Source organism: Parus major, chromosome 1 (genome assembly GCF_001522545.3).
Source record: "Parus major isolate Abel chromosome 1, Parus_major1.1, whole genome shotgun sequence".
NCBI classification, from domain to species: Eukaryota; Metazoa; Chordata; class Aves; order Passeriformes; family Paridae; genus Parus; species Parus major.
In genome coordinates, this window is record NC_031768.1 from 112,480,471 (window position 1) to 112,494,935 (window position 14,465).

The window sequence follows — 14,465 nt, forward strand, 5'->3', positions numbered from 1 at the left end:
GAATTACCTGATCATGTGATAGCTGTGAGATGCCAGAATGCAGCAGAGAGAGAAAGAGGAGGAACATGCACAACAGTCAGAGCAGTAAGAAAATAAACAAGGCAAAGAGGCAAAAAAGGTTAGTTAGAAGTCATCACAGTTGGTATTTCCCCTCTGGAGAGGCTGCCACGATCCTGTCACTGGGGCCGGAGCAGAAGAGCAGGAGCAGTCCCTACCATGGCTACAGAGGAGAGAGAAGCCATGCAGAGGACAGAGGACGAGCACATCGAAGCAGTGCCTCTGCTCCCAACCACCCCCTCATCCTTGCATGAAGGAAGCAGCTCTGGATTGCCCCAAAAAAGGACTTGGGGGAAAAAACTACAAACCAACCAAAACAAACCAACTAACCACAGACCAAAAAAACCAACCATGACACCGAAGGCCAAATACCCCATTCCCCAGAGCTGAATCACATCAGCAGGAGGGACCTGGGCAATCTGCTCTGATTTGGTTTTGACATATCCTCAGCCCTGCTAGCAATTCTCCCATGTGGTGGAGAAACTGGAACATCAGGGAAAGGGGTTTGCACAAGGCTCTTGGAAGAGCGATCCCTTTGCTGCAGAAAAGTCCTACTTCTGGAGTAGAGTTTCTCCTTCTTCTTTCTAACTAAGCAACTGATTTCATTTGCAGTGTCATAACGTTTCCCATAGTAATTCCATGCCTGTGGCAGGGGCGTTGGAACTAAATGGTCTTTAAAGTCCCTGCCAACCCAAACCATTCCATGATTCCATAATATTTCTACAACCCAAACAGGAACAAACTGATTTAAGAAAACTGTAACATGGTTTTTTTGAACACTGTAATAGTGGAATCTCAAAATCCCTGTCCTCTTCCTCCTTTAAAGTACTAGAATGTCTTTTGCAACATCCATTTCCCTAAAGCATTTACAGTTTCTCTTCCACATATTTCAGGAGCAAAGCAAGGCATCTGAACACTACTAATTTGTGATCTCTCATTCTTAAAAGGTGCATCCAATTCTCCATCCCATCCTGGGAGTGGATTTATTGTTTGCAAGGATTTTTAAAATAAATATTTCCCCTGCTATTGCAATCCAAGAACTGAGGCTCAGGGTACTCCTCACTCCCATCTTCACCCAACAATCTGGACAAAAACACAGGTCACAAATATACAAGAGCAGAGCTGTAACAAACTTACTTCTGGAATATAAAAACTCCTACAATTACGAGAAATGAAATGAGATCAGACGTGATCCAGATTAGGTGGTACTCGTCTGGAGGCTGCAAGACAGAAAACAGAAGCAGACCTTTAAACACTTGGGTTTGTGCAATCACAGGGAGACCACCCATGGCTGGAGTTACCACCAAGGAGCAAGAAAAGCACAGATCTGCAGGGGTTAGGTATAAATCACAACATTTATGACCTTCTTAATGCCAGGCTGTCATCCAAAACTATCAGGGAAGGCTGCAAACAGGAACAAATTGAAACTCTCCCTCCTTTTGTGTGCTGACATTTTCTCAGAGCTCTCTGGGATGAAAGTTTCCTATCTCAGCTGTACCTCAAAGGGTGAGAGCAAGATGCTGTTTAGCAATCCAAGTCTGGGGGAAAACAGGGAAATATATCCATGCAGGGTCCATTTGAAGTGTAGATGGGACCTTTTAGGCACAGCCCCATGCTGTGAGTGAGATTTGTGACCTTCCAGGCACTGGTAGCTCTGGTTCCAGTTGCCAGTCTAAGTGGTCATCCCACCTGCTGATCCCAGCTGAACCATCATCACTGGCTCTCTCCTTCTTCTTGTCCAGCAATGGGGTAGCCAGAGGTACAACCTGCTCCTCAGTTTGGGATTCAGAACAGGCCAAAACTTAATTTTACAGCTTGGCCGAGACACAGAGGCCTGGTTTGCTGCTTCGCCTGCAACTCTTAACAGCTGCTCAGCAGGGAAACCCTCAAACCCAACCAAACCTCCCCCCTGGATAAACCTCCCAGCTCTACAGCCCCCTCCTCCTGCCAGCCCCTCCCAGGGTGGCGCTTACCATGAGCCAGATGGGGAAAGGCACCTTGCGGAGGACGTGGGAGCTGTCGGAGGTGACCGAGGGGACGCCGGCGCACCACAGGATGGAGAACAGCCAGGGCTCGTTCACCGTGTACAGGTTCACGCTCAGGTTGGCCCTGGCGTAGTCCCTGCCGAGGCACACACGCAGGGTGACACACAGCACCCCAGCAAACCTCACCCCCAAGAGGAGAGCTCTCGCCATCGACCGCGGAGAGGTTGGAACTGCACAATGAAGAGTTTTTAACAGCGCTTTGTCAGGGCGCTGCAAGCCAATGTTTGATCCTGACAGCTTTCCTCACCTCTTGGCTGCTGTCTGGCACAGGCCACAGACCATCTCAGATGCTTCCCCAGGAATGATGGACATGGGGTGTTTCTGGAACAACCATCTCACCGTGCTGATGCGAAATTAGCATCTGCCTCAGACGCCTGTAACATTTCAGGGGCAATTTGCTTAATTAAACGCTGACAGACCTGTCTCCAGCATCAATCCCTACAACTTCCATGCCCTTGTTTTGGGGACAATTGCAGAGTTACAGCTTCCAGCCTCCTGAGGTCATTTTCCAAGCAGCTAAAGCTGCTAGCTGGGGTCCAGGAGCTGCCAGCAGCAAACCAAGCACCAGAAATTACCTGGTACCCAGATAATTCACATAAATTGCTCTATTTCCTTATCTATGAAGCAGAAGCATCATCAGTCTCCCTCACCAGGGCAGCACAGATTAATCCCTGCAATTTAACACTGGCAAAACACTTTGAGGTGCAAGGTGACATTCAGGACATGGAAATCTCTCAGCTCACAACAGGAACAAGGTGCTCCAAAGGGGTTCTCAAGGGCAGGGGTGGTTGCAGCAATGTTGCACCCAGGTGCTGGATTTGGGGAGAATGGAGAGAACTGTGTCAAACCAGGGCTGCAGCAACATTTGACTGGGCACCAAGAGGGTTCAAGAAACATTCAGGTCACAGCTCTTATTTTGGAGACAGCTTAGATGGGATTGATGGGAGATTGGGGCTGATAAACTGGGTGCGATGAGTGAGTGAGCACAGAGCCCTCTCCATGGGACAGAGAAAACAGGGGGGAAAAAACAAGCAGGAATTATGCTGCAGGTAAAGCATGACCTTGGTTTTAAGGGTGAGGAGCTGGACTGACTGCTGGCAGCCACAGAAAGACACAGCTGGATCACCCCAAACAGGGACACACGATCAAACAGCTGCAGGTTCAGCTCTAACATGCAGCCAGACAGCTCCTCTGGAGATATTTCTCTTCTGCAAACTTGTTTAATTAAAATTTAAAAAACCAGAAAAGCCCTACTAGAAACAATCTGCCCTCCCTGAGAAAGGGGGAGAAGCTGGGAGCTAAAACAATAAAAATTCACATACAGGCCCAGGCAGGACAGGAACCCCTTGCTGGGCCAGGGTCACTAGAGAGAAGAGCTGATCACAGTCTAAATAGATGATACAGGACAGAAGTTTCTCTTTCTGCAAAGAGAAATTTCTGAAAGCATATCCAGACTTTGGTCTAATCAAAATTCCGTGCTAGCAGCTCTGGAGCAGACAAACGGAAGCAAAGGGCAGCTGCTAATGAGGGAACTCAGTGTGAAAGGCCTTCACTTTTTCCCAGGGCTGAGTCTAATAAGAATCAGCCAATTCATACATTTGTATTTCAAAGAGGCTCATCATATCCTGAGACAGCATGTAGAGATGTCAGAGGCAGCTGTGCACTCCCAGAAACAGCCTGGATTCCGGATGATGGGTAGGGAAAAGCTTGCACAGCTCAAGCTTTCAAGAGCAAATCCATCTGGAAAGATCCCTCTGTGCAGCCAGACAGGCTGGGATGCTCAGGAAAGGATGCTGAGGGCTCTCACAGAGGGCAGTACCTGACATCCTCGTTGGTGACCTTGGTGTAGCGCAGGTTGAGCCTCACGATGCCCTTCTCCCTCAGGCGCTCCACGTCCAGCTTGAGGCCAGAAGTCTGCTGGAAACCTGGAGCAACCTGTCTGACCAGCTGTCTCTCCGTGTCTGGCAGCCACATCACCTGGGGGGGAGCGGGACAGGGCACAGGTTATGGCAAGTGTGGTTCCCAAATCTGGGAACACTCCAGCCCAGGGCATGGCCTTCCCTGAGCTCACACCCACGTGGTCCCGAAATCAAATCAACAGCTCCTGCTCAGCTGCAAGAGGTAAAGTGGATCATTGAATCACAGCGTGGTTTGGGTAGAAAGGGACCTTTAAAGCCATCTCATTCCAGCCCCTTGCCATTCCAACACCTTTCTCTAGACCAGGCTGCTCCAAGCCCCAACCAGCCTGGTCTTAATAACTCAGTGACACTCATTTACCAAGGCATCAGAACAGCACAGAAGCAGCCACATGCATTTGCAATAGGGAACCAAAAACCTGAGGGAGAAATCCCACTTCACATTCCCAAATCTATGTTTTAACTATTCTTCTCTTGCTCTTCATCTCCATCTCTGTTGTGGTCTTAGTGGGGGCTTAAAACAAAGAAGTTTCCTTCTGACTCTGAGAGAACCTCTCCTGAGCCATACCAGGTGCTCCATTCCAACCTCTGTGACCACTGGTACAACCTCCAGTGATGCCCCACTGGAGACACACCAGGATTCATGGAAAGCATAAGGAAGCCAATCCTGGAAATATCCCCGACCCCACAGAACTCACAGCCTGCTGCTGAATTCCCGATGCCAGGATGGTTTCCAGGGTGATGTTGATGTAAGTGCTGTAGTAGGGATGAGCTGCTGGAAGGTCCTGGAAGTTCAGGATGAGGGAGGTGTTGTCCTTGATCACTTCCAGCATGTCTTCCAGCTTGCAGACTGACTGGTTGGCAGCCTCCAAGTAGTCAGCCCTTGAGAGGGACCCCGCTGTCCAGAAAGGGTCGTTCTGAAAGCAGAGCACATCCCAGGATTAATGCCACAAAGCCCAGACTCCCTCAGTGCCAAGGCTGACTTTCTTATCTTTTCTTTGTGGAGATGACTGTCCCAAAATTAAATTAAAAAAATTTTAAAAAAAGAAGGGGGGGGGGGGGGGGGGAACAGTGTATAACACACTGTTTTTTCTGTCTTTTTTATAATCACATTCACCCCCACTGTGGTCCTGAATTTCTTTGTTGGTGTCAGCCACACTCAAGGCTCCTTTTTCCAGAAGATGCCCAGAAAGACAACGTTGTCACTAAAGGACACAGAATGATTCACATGAACACCTCTCAGTGGTATGACAGGAAAAGAAATAACTTCATTTTCTGACCCCAGTATTTATAGATTCTCGACTATGACCAGGGATTGGATAACTGAGTTACCACCTTCCCAAGCACACTGGTCATGAGAAACGTCCATCAAAGGCTGTTTCTTAGAAGGAATGAATAAACAATTCACTAAAACAATGAAAACAAGATCAGAAGGCTTAGTTTTCAGGGTGACACAACATGGCTTAGACCAAGCCTAAGTTTAGTAGAGACAGAACTAAACACGGTCCATGCACACCTGGTCCGGCCACACCACATCACCAAGGAGATGGATCTGCAGCCTCAAAGAGGAGCTGGGCATGAGCTGTGACCCCAGGGCTCCGTGGCACCCACCTGCAGGAACCACTCTCCAGCGTTGAGCTTTTCCAGGTCAGTCCAGTTGAACATGGAGGAGTGCTCGTGGGCCCGCTCTGGAAACACCTCCTCCACGTTTGTGGTTCTCCTCAGAGTCTTGTCATGCATCAGAAAGGGCACCCCATCGTAGCTGCAAACACAGACCCTGTTACAGGTGAAGGAGGGAAAGTCCCCTTCCCACTCCAGCCTCTCCCACATCAAAATCCTTGGGAAGGTCTCAGCCAGCCTGAAAAAGCATCCTCAGGAGGAAAATCTCTCCTAGATACCAGCCAGATGTTGGCAGTCACTGCTACACTGGTGTAACACTGTCCATGCCTCATCCACTTCTCCTCATTATCCCCTCCAACTTTTCCATTTCAAACACAGGTGGCTTTGACAAAAAAATTCAGGCTTTGACCCTGAATGCTCATCAAAGCTTCCTTTCTCAGCCTCTGCAGCTCCCAAAAACATCAGAGCTTCCTCTGGATGTACAGACACACACAAACTCTCCTCACACTGCTCACAGCAGATCAGGAGGGAAATTTTCAAAGCCTCTCAAGACTATATGTGAACATCAGCCTTTCAGCAAGATGCAAGACTTCCAAACCACCAAAAATGTTCTCAAATTGCCTTCTCCAATTGAAAACTGGTTTCATGCCCACATGAGCTAAGTTCATGCTTAAAGGAAAAAATAAACCCCACACCTCTCAGATGAAACTAAGCAGCCAAATGCATTCCCTGGGTTTTTTTAGTCATATGGATATTACAGAATAATGGTTCTTGAAAGCATAAGAAACTCTTTAAACTTTCTTCCACTCAATTTTCAGTGACCAGATCAGTGGTAAAACCACACAGGGTAGTGACAGGTTTTATCAAAGGCAGGGGAGCAGTTGTCTGCACCCAGAAATCAGGACAAACCCAGGGCAGCCAGCCTGATAGCAATGACATTTTCCAAAGCAAGGAGCTCCTAACAGGAGCTCAGAGAAAGTCTGAAAAGAGGATGGGGTGAAATGACAAATCCCATCTGAATTAGGAGACAACCCAGAGCTGTTTCCCAGAGGGAGAATGAAACCCAGCTTCAGATGATGGAGCAAACATTTGCCTCAGCTGTATCACTGCCTTCAGAAGTCCCTTCTCACAAAGGTCACTGGCATCTTTATTTGCTATTTCTGGCCTGTGCTGTGCCAACTCCTTCCCCCAGCCCAAAGCAACCCGCTGACACGGCAATCCCACGCTGCTGCAGTCGGAAAGGGTTTAATAAATACAGTTAAAAATAAAATAAGAAAAAAAAAATGCTAAGCAACTGCAGAATGAAGAGTGTGGAGTGTTTAAAAGTGCCAAGAGCTCAAGTTTAACATTTCATAGAAGAGCAGAGCACTGCCAAGCCTTAACCAGGGTGCAGAAATCCCACGGGGCACTTGACATTGGCTCCCTCCTTTCCAATCCTTCCCTCAGGGAGTCACCCAGCACCACTCAGGGCTGACCCAGGTCTGAAGCAGTGATTCAGAGACAGGAATCAGAGCTTTAGAAGAAGAGATGTGGGAGGGGGTGGAAGAGAGGGAGGAACAATCCTGGGCTCCTGCTGCTTGCAGCAAAGCTGGCTTTCCAACCGGTTTGGGATGTGGAATGGGTGTGGAGCAAGGTGAGATGGCTCTGAGCAGGTGTCCAAGCTGCCCACCCATGCTGATACATGCCTAGAAGAACGTGGAAATGTTCCAGGAGGATGGACCCATCCAGCCACAGGTACAAAGAGCACAAGGATAAGGACAGCAAGGGGTGCTGTGCCACAAACCCTTCCCGAGGGTGCTGCCAGCTGCACCAAAATCCCACTTTTCAGTCAGAAAGTCAATGGGATCCTCTTTGTCTGAAGGCACTTGGCTCTTTTGGAAAAGGCTCAGGTAGCTGGGCCATCAAGGGCATCGTTTAAGCCTGGAGTGCTCCTCTGGGATGGCTGGTGAGTTGCAATGGGGAAGGATCTTGGAGCTTTTCCAGCTCTCCTCCTCCCAAAGCCCACCTTTCTCCTTGGCCAGGGTTAATGGATTCAGCCACGCAAGCCAAGTGCTCATCTGGGAGCTGGACACTCAAGTACTTGTCCCCTCACAGCAGCTGATGAACTAATTTTGGAAAAAACAAGAATTGTATAACACACATCCCAATTCATACTCCATCCTTCCACAGTGACCTTCCACTCACCAGTGGGAAGAAATTCCTTCCGTTTTTAAATCATTTTCTCTCAAAAAAAAAATTATGCAAAGCAAAAAGAAAGCAATTAAAAATAAAAAACTTCCTTCTACCAGGCAAAAATATCTGTCCATTGACACAAACCTCCAAAGCAGTCAGGGAAAAAAATAAAATTTGAGTCTTTCTTGTGTTTATAAGTGGTACTGGGACAAACTGAGAGCAGGAATAGTAAGGAACTATCCAACTCCTAGAAAAAAGCATGGCTCTGGAAATAACCCTCTATAAATTCTAACTGGTCTTGTCCACTCAGCTCAACATTTGTCAGCAAGGAATGACTTTTTGACAGTCACCAGGCTCCTCCTTCCCTAAAGACTAATGCCATGTGAGGGAGAGGAAGAGGAGAAGGAAGGGCTTCCTCCTGCTGTATTCTTGGGATGGTTTTTCAAGCTTGGTGGAAACCCTCCTGTGCAACCAAGTCAAATTGAAATGTCTGCTCTGCCTGCACCTGGGGTATCCCACAGAAAGTCACATTTGAGCAGCTCTATCTCTTCCCAAGGCCAGGCCATGTTTCACTGGAATAAAACAGGCTCCAGGATAAACTACAGCCTTCTGGCAAGTGAGGATGACAAAGAGACCCAGGCCCCCTCATTTGGACAAGCCCACCTTTCACCACCACCTTGGTGAAATAGTCAGCAGCATCTGACAGAGACAGACCTGGAGGAGCTCACCAGGACAGCCCTTTCCAGGGGGAAAAAGCTGCAGTGAGCAGCCACTGGATGTGCTGGAGCACTCCTGGCTTGCACTGTCCACAGGAGGTCTGAGAGCAGCCAGCACACCGACCTACCTCAGTACCACATCAGCCTGCACTCCATACACCTTCTGCTCCACTGCCTTCTGGAAGGACATCAGAGTGTTTTCTGGTGCCAGCTGTCAGGAAAACATAAAGAAAAGAAAAAAGCAATGAGAGATCAGTAGCATGAGGGAAGTTTACAAAGCAGTGTCAGCAAGGATGCTGGGAGAAGGATTTGGAGATATCAGGGACTCAAAATGTTATTATTCAACGTCTATCTCTGCCCAAAAATTCCTGCCTCTTCCATACCATTGAGAACAACCAGACCACACATCCTGTAAGACACATTTTACTCCCACTTCTACTCATTCCACAGAGTCATCTATTAGTCTAAAAATCAAAGAGTTTCTTTAATAACAAATGTTCTAGTTAGTTTTACCAACAATTAAAAAAATTGCCTTAAGCCTAGAAAATTTATCCCTGTGGCTATCAGAGAGAAGGACTCAGACTTTATTTGAAATTCCTCCCTGTTGAATGGACCAGATGGTAACAGAATTAGGGTTTGTTTAAAATAAAAATGGTGTGAAGATAAATACTTTGCTGCTCTACAAAAGCAGCACAGTGCAGCTACTCCCAAAACACCTACGAAACAACACAGGCAGACCAAGAAAAAAAAAAATACTGACAACTCCAGAAAGAAAACCAGGGAGATTTTTTGCACTGAATCACATCAAAATAAAGCTATTTTTGAAAAATAAATTACTTTTTTACCCAATTCTTTTCAGGTTTAGAGCACCTGTAACACCTTGTTTTTCCACCACCAGGATCAGTTCCATCAGGACACAAAGAGCATTCACATCCCATGATTTACTCAGGGACTGCAAAGAGAAATAATTAAGGGCAAAGTCCTAACTGCACCATGCAAGTGAGATATAATAATAAAATAATAAAAATAAATATAAAACTTGCTTAAGCACTTGGAGTGGCTGTAGGTGACATTTGTTTTCTGATCACTTCGCAGGCTCAGGTCAGCAAAGCTTTGGGGTAAAATAATCAGAGCAAATGTCAGCACCAACCTTTACCCAGCTCCGGTATCTCAGCACTGAATTCCTCTGGCTCCAGCCACACATCAGTACAAGTTCATTTTTATGTTTGCTCAACAAAGGCAGCACAGAGCCACATTATCTTCCTAAAACAGCTCCCAATCAAAGCCAGACTTGTTTAGGCGAAGACAGAGGCGACACCCCCAGCGCACAGCCCCGCGTTGGGTCACCCAAGGTCGAGCTCCAAGAGGAGTTTTCCACATGTTCCCAGGGCTGTCAGCAGAGAGCAGCAGCCACAAGGCTCTGGAGAATCCCAGCCAGACTCGCTCGGATCGCCTTGGGTTGTTTGTGTCCTTTCCCAAGCAGCTCAGGTTTCTGCAGGGTAACCCTGAGAGGTGATGCTCTCTCTACACTTCAGTGTTTGTGCCCAGCCTCCCATAAAAACCTCTCCTACACGGACAGGCTGGGACAGCAGGGAATGCTCACCTGGACAAGAGAAGACTCTGGGGCAATCTCAGAGCCTGCCAGCACCTAAAGGGGCTCCGAGGAGACCTCATTGCAAAAGGGATTGGAAAAAAGGAGAGCACATTTTACAGAGGCAGACAGAGACGGGACACAGGGAATGGCTTCCCACTGCCAGAGGGCAGGGATGGATGGGATATTGGGCAGGAATTGTTCCCTGTGAGGGTGGGCAGGCCCTGGCACAGGGTGCCCAGAGCAGCTGTGGCTGCCCCTGGATCCCTGGGAGTGTCCAAGGCCAGGCTGGATGGGGCTGGGAGCAGCCTGGGACAGTGGAAGGAGTCCCTGCCCACAGCAGAGCAGAGGGATGAGATGAGCTTTAAGGTCCCTCCCCACCCAAACCATCCAGTGGTTCTGTGATTGGAACCCTCCAGGCAAAGACAGATCTCCCTGTGAGCAGGGGGTCCCCAGCCTGCCACCCTGCCATAAATAATTGCCTCTCCCAGCGAGACCTGCCCCGCTGTGAACCCAAACCTCTCGCTCCATCCCAGCCCCGAGGGAGCTGCACAAGCCACTGACACCAAGACACAACTCAGCAAAGATCAACCAGAGAGCCAGGAAAGCAAATTTAACCTTTTCCACCAATATCAGACGCTGCCTGCTCCCAGAGGTGCCACCACTCCAGAGTGGGATTGCTCTGTGCCACAGAGAAAACACAGAAATATAATACATGAACCCTGAAATGTGAGGGGTTTTGTGAGAAAGGAAATTCTGGGGTGTGGGAACTTCCATCCACCCACCCTGCTGTCCCCCCAAGAAGGAGGGAGCTGAAGCCCCAGGTTAAGCATGTTTAAGGCAAAGATGTACCCAAGGGGGGCACCTGCAGTTACAGGAATTAATTGCTGAGATTATTGATATTTTTTAAAAAAGGCTTTACAGCCAAACTGCAGTAACTAAAAAAATGCTCAATCTTTCTGCTTGTATCTCTCTCTGTATCTCTCCGGGCTTTTTTAAGGGATACCTGCTTGGTACAATCTATTCAGGCATGCTATGTTTAAAACCTAAATCCATGTTCATAACAGGGCATACAATCAATTCCTTCAGGGAAAGAAACCTTGGGGCACAAAGCAATGATTTCCAAACCTCCTCTCTTTTATAAACAGTGCACACGTCACTGAGAGCCAGACAGACCCACCACAGGATTTCTAGAAGCTCTTCCTCCTCTCTGTGCTTGGTTTGTGAGACTCATCCCCTGCAAAAATCAGGCTACTATTCATTTCTTCCTGCTGCACAGACACAGCAAGTAATTTCTAGAAAATTATCATGAATTAACTAATTTTGGTTATTTTTGTGCTTAGGAATCCACTGTTAATGCATTCAAACAGAGTCAGGAGCTTTGGGGACCTTTCTCAAAGAAGATTATGAAACTGTGTTAGAGCAGTACAACCTGGCTGCAGCTGGGCATCACCACATTGTGCTTTTCCCTTAATTAGCCAGGGCTTTAAAAAGCAACTCATGGCATCATTTGTTGGGGAGGTTAATGAAGAAGCCTGGACAGAAGAACCAAATTTTACTCCAAACTAATTTCAGCCACTGCAAACCTCTGGCTGGTCTAGGGGAAAGTGTCCCTGAACGTGGCAAGGGGTAGGAACAAGGTGGTTTTTAAGGTCCATTTCAGCCCAAACCATTCTGGGATTCTGTGATTAGGCACTAAAGGAACTGATCTTTTGTTTCATCAACAAGATTTAAGGGTATTTTTTTTTTGTCTTTTTGGAAATATGGTGATCATTTTAATTTATTTTTTATTAATTTTTTCCTTCTTTATCCCTCTTTTCCAGTACTAATCTCCTTGTGAGCCATAAACTGGACAAAAAAAGCCCCACAAGGCAGGATTAAAGTGATACCTAAGAAATAGAATTCTCTTTTGTGTAAAACAATGCCCTTTGGAAGGTCCCAGTGTGGGATCTGCCAGTCCACTGGATTTCAGCATTAGTGTCCCATCATGCCAGGTGAGTAACATGCCAAGGCAGTAAGAGTTCTCTTTAAAACATGAAACAAAACCTACCTTTAATCCCCATATTTTAGAGAGCACCCATAACTAACCCTACCCCATGGCAGGGTTAGAAGTCAATGGTCTTCAAGGTCCCTCCCCACCCAAACCATTCTGAGCTTCTGTGACCCAAATTTTCACTAAATTCCTCAACCAGACTGAAAGGAAGTGGAAAAAGCATAAAACAAACAGGAAAAAACCCAACCCTGCAATAGACAAGAGGATAAACTCATAAGCAAAAGCCATTAGGGATTTAATAACTAGATACAGGAGATGAGACCTCATTACTGCACTGCCCACACAAGAAAGCTGAAGCTTGATTTAATGAAAGACGACCTGACACAGATTTATTTCCCAGACAAGCCTTTCTCCTGCTCTGGCAGAAGATATTTATTGTGAGTGTTTGCTGCTATCAATCAGGCCAGCAGCCAGGTTAACTGCTCTTTTTTTTTTAATATGTAAAGAAGGTATGCAGCAAAGCAAATGCTTCTTGACTTCACCTCCAGGAGCAGCACAAACCAAAGCTCTTTAGAAACCAGAAGAAACAAAGCCACCCCAAAGAGATGGTGGCAATGTTTGGGTACCTAAGAGAAGATGAAAGGAAGGATTCCAGAATTCCATGAAAACCAGCAGCCAAAATAATGCAATGGCACAACCCAGCCTGAGCAAGGCAAGAATCACCCTTTTGTTGGTATCTCAAATATATTGAAATATAATCAAAAAAATTTTGTTGGTATCCCAAATATATTTTATTGGTATCTCTGGGGTGTCACTTGACGCTGGGTTCAAGTCCTGCTTTACTTCCACAGCAGTCTGAGGCAGAAGGAGTGTCTCAAAACTGCATTTGGTGTACCCACTCCCTGGAGCCTGCCAGGTGCAGCAGCATCCTCGGCACAGGGCGGGGGTCCCCACTCACCATCGGTGCCCCACGGTGCCCCAGGATGGCTGGCTTGGGTCCCAGGGCCTTCTTCTCCATGATGCAGGGGGAGGAGATGGCGAGGGGCACGAGGTAAAGTGCAACTACAGCTGCCAGGTACGCCGTGACCATCAGCATCTGGGAAGCTGGGATGGACAGAGAGACAAAGAGCTGGTGACAATGCTGGCCCTGACCTCCCCACGCCACAGAGGCACAGGCAAGACACCTCTGTTCCCCTCCAGAGGAGACACTGATCTACTCTCAGTGCCTCTAGTCTAAGAGCAGGACTCTGTATTTAGGGAAAAACATCTTCTACTTAAAAAAAAAGAATTAAAAAGTCAAGTCCTGAAGGAGGTTTTCACTTAATTTTGTGTTGGGGAAACAGCAAGTTAAGTGAATTGCTTAAACCCCCAGAATGTAGCTCAAAATATTGTTTGCATTTCCACCCTTTGGGTGGGACAGCACCAGATTTTGCCCTGCCTGACAAGAGAAATAATTCACCAGGCACACATAGCTAGAAATAAGCCACGGTACCACATCAGCGCATTTGAAGTTTATATTGCACCACCCACTTCAGCTGGGGCAAAGCCACTTCAGCTGCTTCTGCCTTGAGATCTGCACCAGAAAAATGCAATCATGTTTTCCTGACCAAGCTGGAGATGTTTAAATAAGTCCCTGGGCTGTGAGGGAGCTGCAGTGCTTGGGGCCAGATGAGCAGTACTGCCTCCCATGCCACACAATTCCACCTATCCGTGACTTCCCACCAAGCCCAGACTCCCTGGGAATCTTTGGAAGGTGCTGGCAGAGCAACAGAATCACCCCCTGTGCCCCACAAATGTGTGTTCCTTATAAGAAACAACAGGCACCTCTGAACTCCTAAGATCTCTGGAGCCACTTGAAACCACAGATGTTACAGAAAAACACTTGCTTTTTAAACCTTTTAAAATTAATATTTATTTTGCAAACTCATTAAGGCTTTGGAACTCAAAGCTCCATAAAAAAAACCTAAAAAACCCAACACCCAAACTCCCCTTCCCCCCTCATAAACAAAACCCAAAAATTCAAAACCAAACCCCTTAAAACAAATATTTGCAGTGGATGCAAGGTAGAGAAGGTGGTGTTGGTTTTTTTAAGGGAAGGACAGAACAGCCCAGCTCTGCTCCTGGCCACAACTGATCTGGTTTCACTCATAAATAGGCTCCTTTTTGCTTCCAGCACCTAACAGGCTCATTCACACACGTCCCCACAAGCCAGAAAGTAACTCCAGGAACTCTGCCAGGGATTTTTTCCTGGGAATGGAGCACTCGAGGAACTCAGTAACACCTTGCTGAGGGACCTCATGCCTCAAAGGTGTCACCAACACCCAAACCTCCAGGCAGACACGGAATGTGATCCTG

The 14,465-nt window shown here is 47.3% G+C and overlaps 1 protein-coding gene across 4 annotated transcripts in view; it reads right to left on the reverse strand.

Moving 5' to 3' along the window:
* Positions 1–14,465, reverse strand: part of GDPD5 (glycerophosphodiester phosphodiesterase domain containing 5) — a 104,343-nt gene that overhangs the window by 6,728 nt on the left and 83,150 nt on the right. For 3 of the 4 annotated variants that reach the window (XM_015635683.3, XM_015635703.3, XM_015635693.3), the window contains exons 8-15: positions 13,069–13,214; positions 8,655–8,737; positions 5,630–5,780; positions 4,717–4,935; positions 3,922–4,079; positions 2,031–2,178; positions 1,195–1,277; positions 8–22 (exon numbers count right to left, since the gene is read on the reverse strand). In XM_015635683.3, the coding sequence (XP_015491169.1) occupies positions 8–22; positions 1,195–1,277; positions 2,031–2,178; positions 3,922–4,079; positions 4,717–4,935; positions 5,630–5,780; positions 8,655–8,737; positions 13,069–13,214 (1,003 nt within the window). The remainder of the gene's footprint in view (positions 1–7; positions 23–1,194; positions 1,278–2,030; positions 2,179–3,921; positions 4,080–4,716; positions 4,936–5,629; positions 5,781–8,654; positions 8,738–13,068; positions 13,215–14,465) is intronic. The other variant, XM_033518904.1, reaches the window with a different exon arrangement.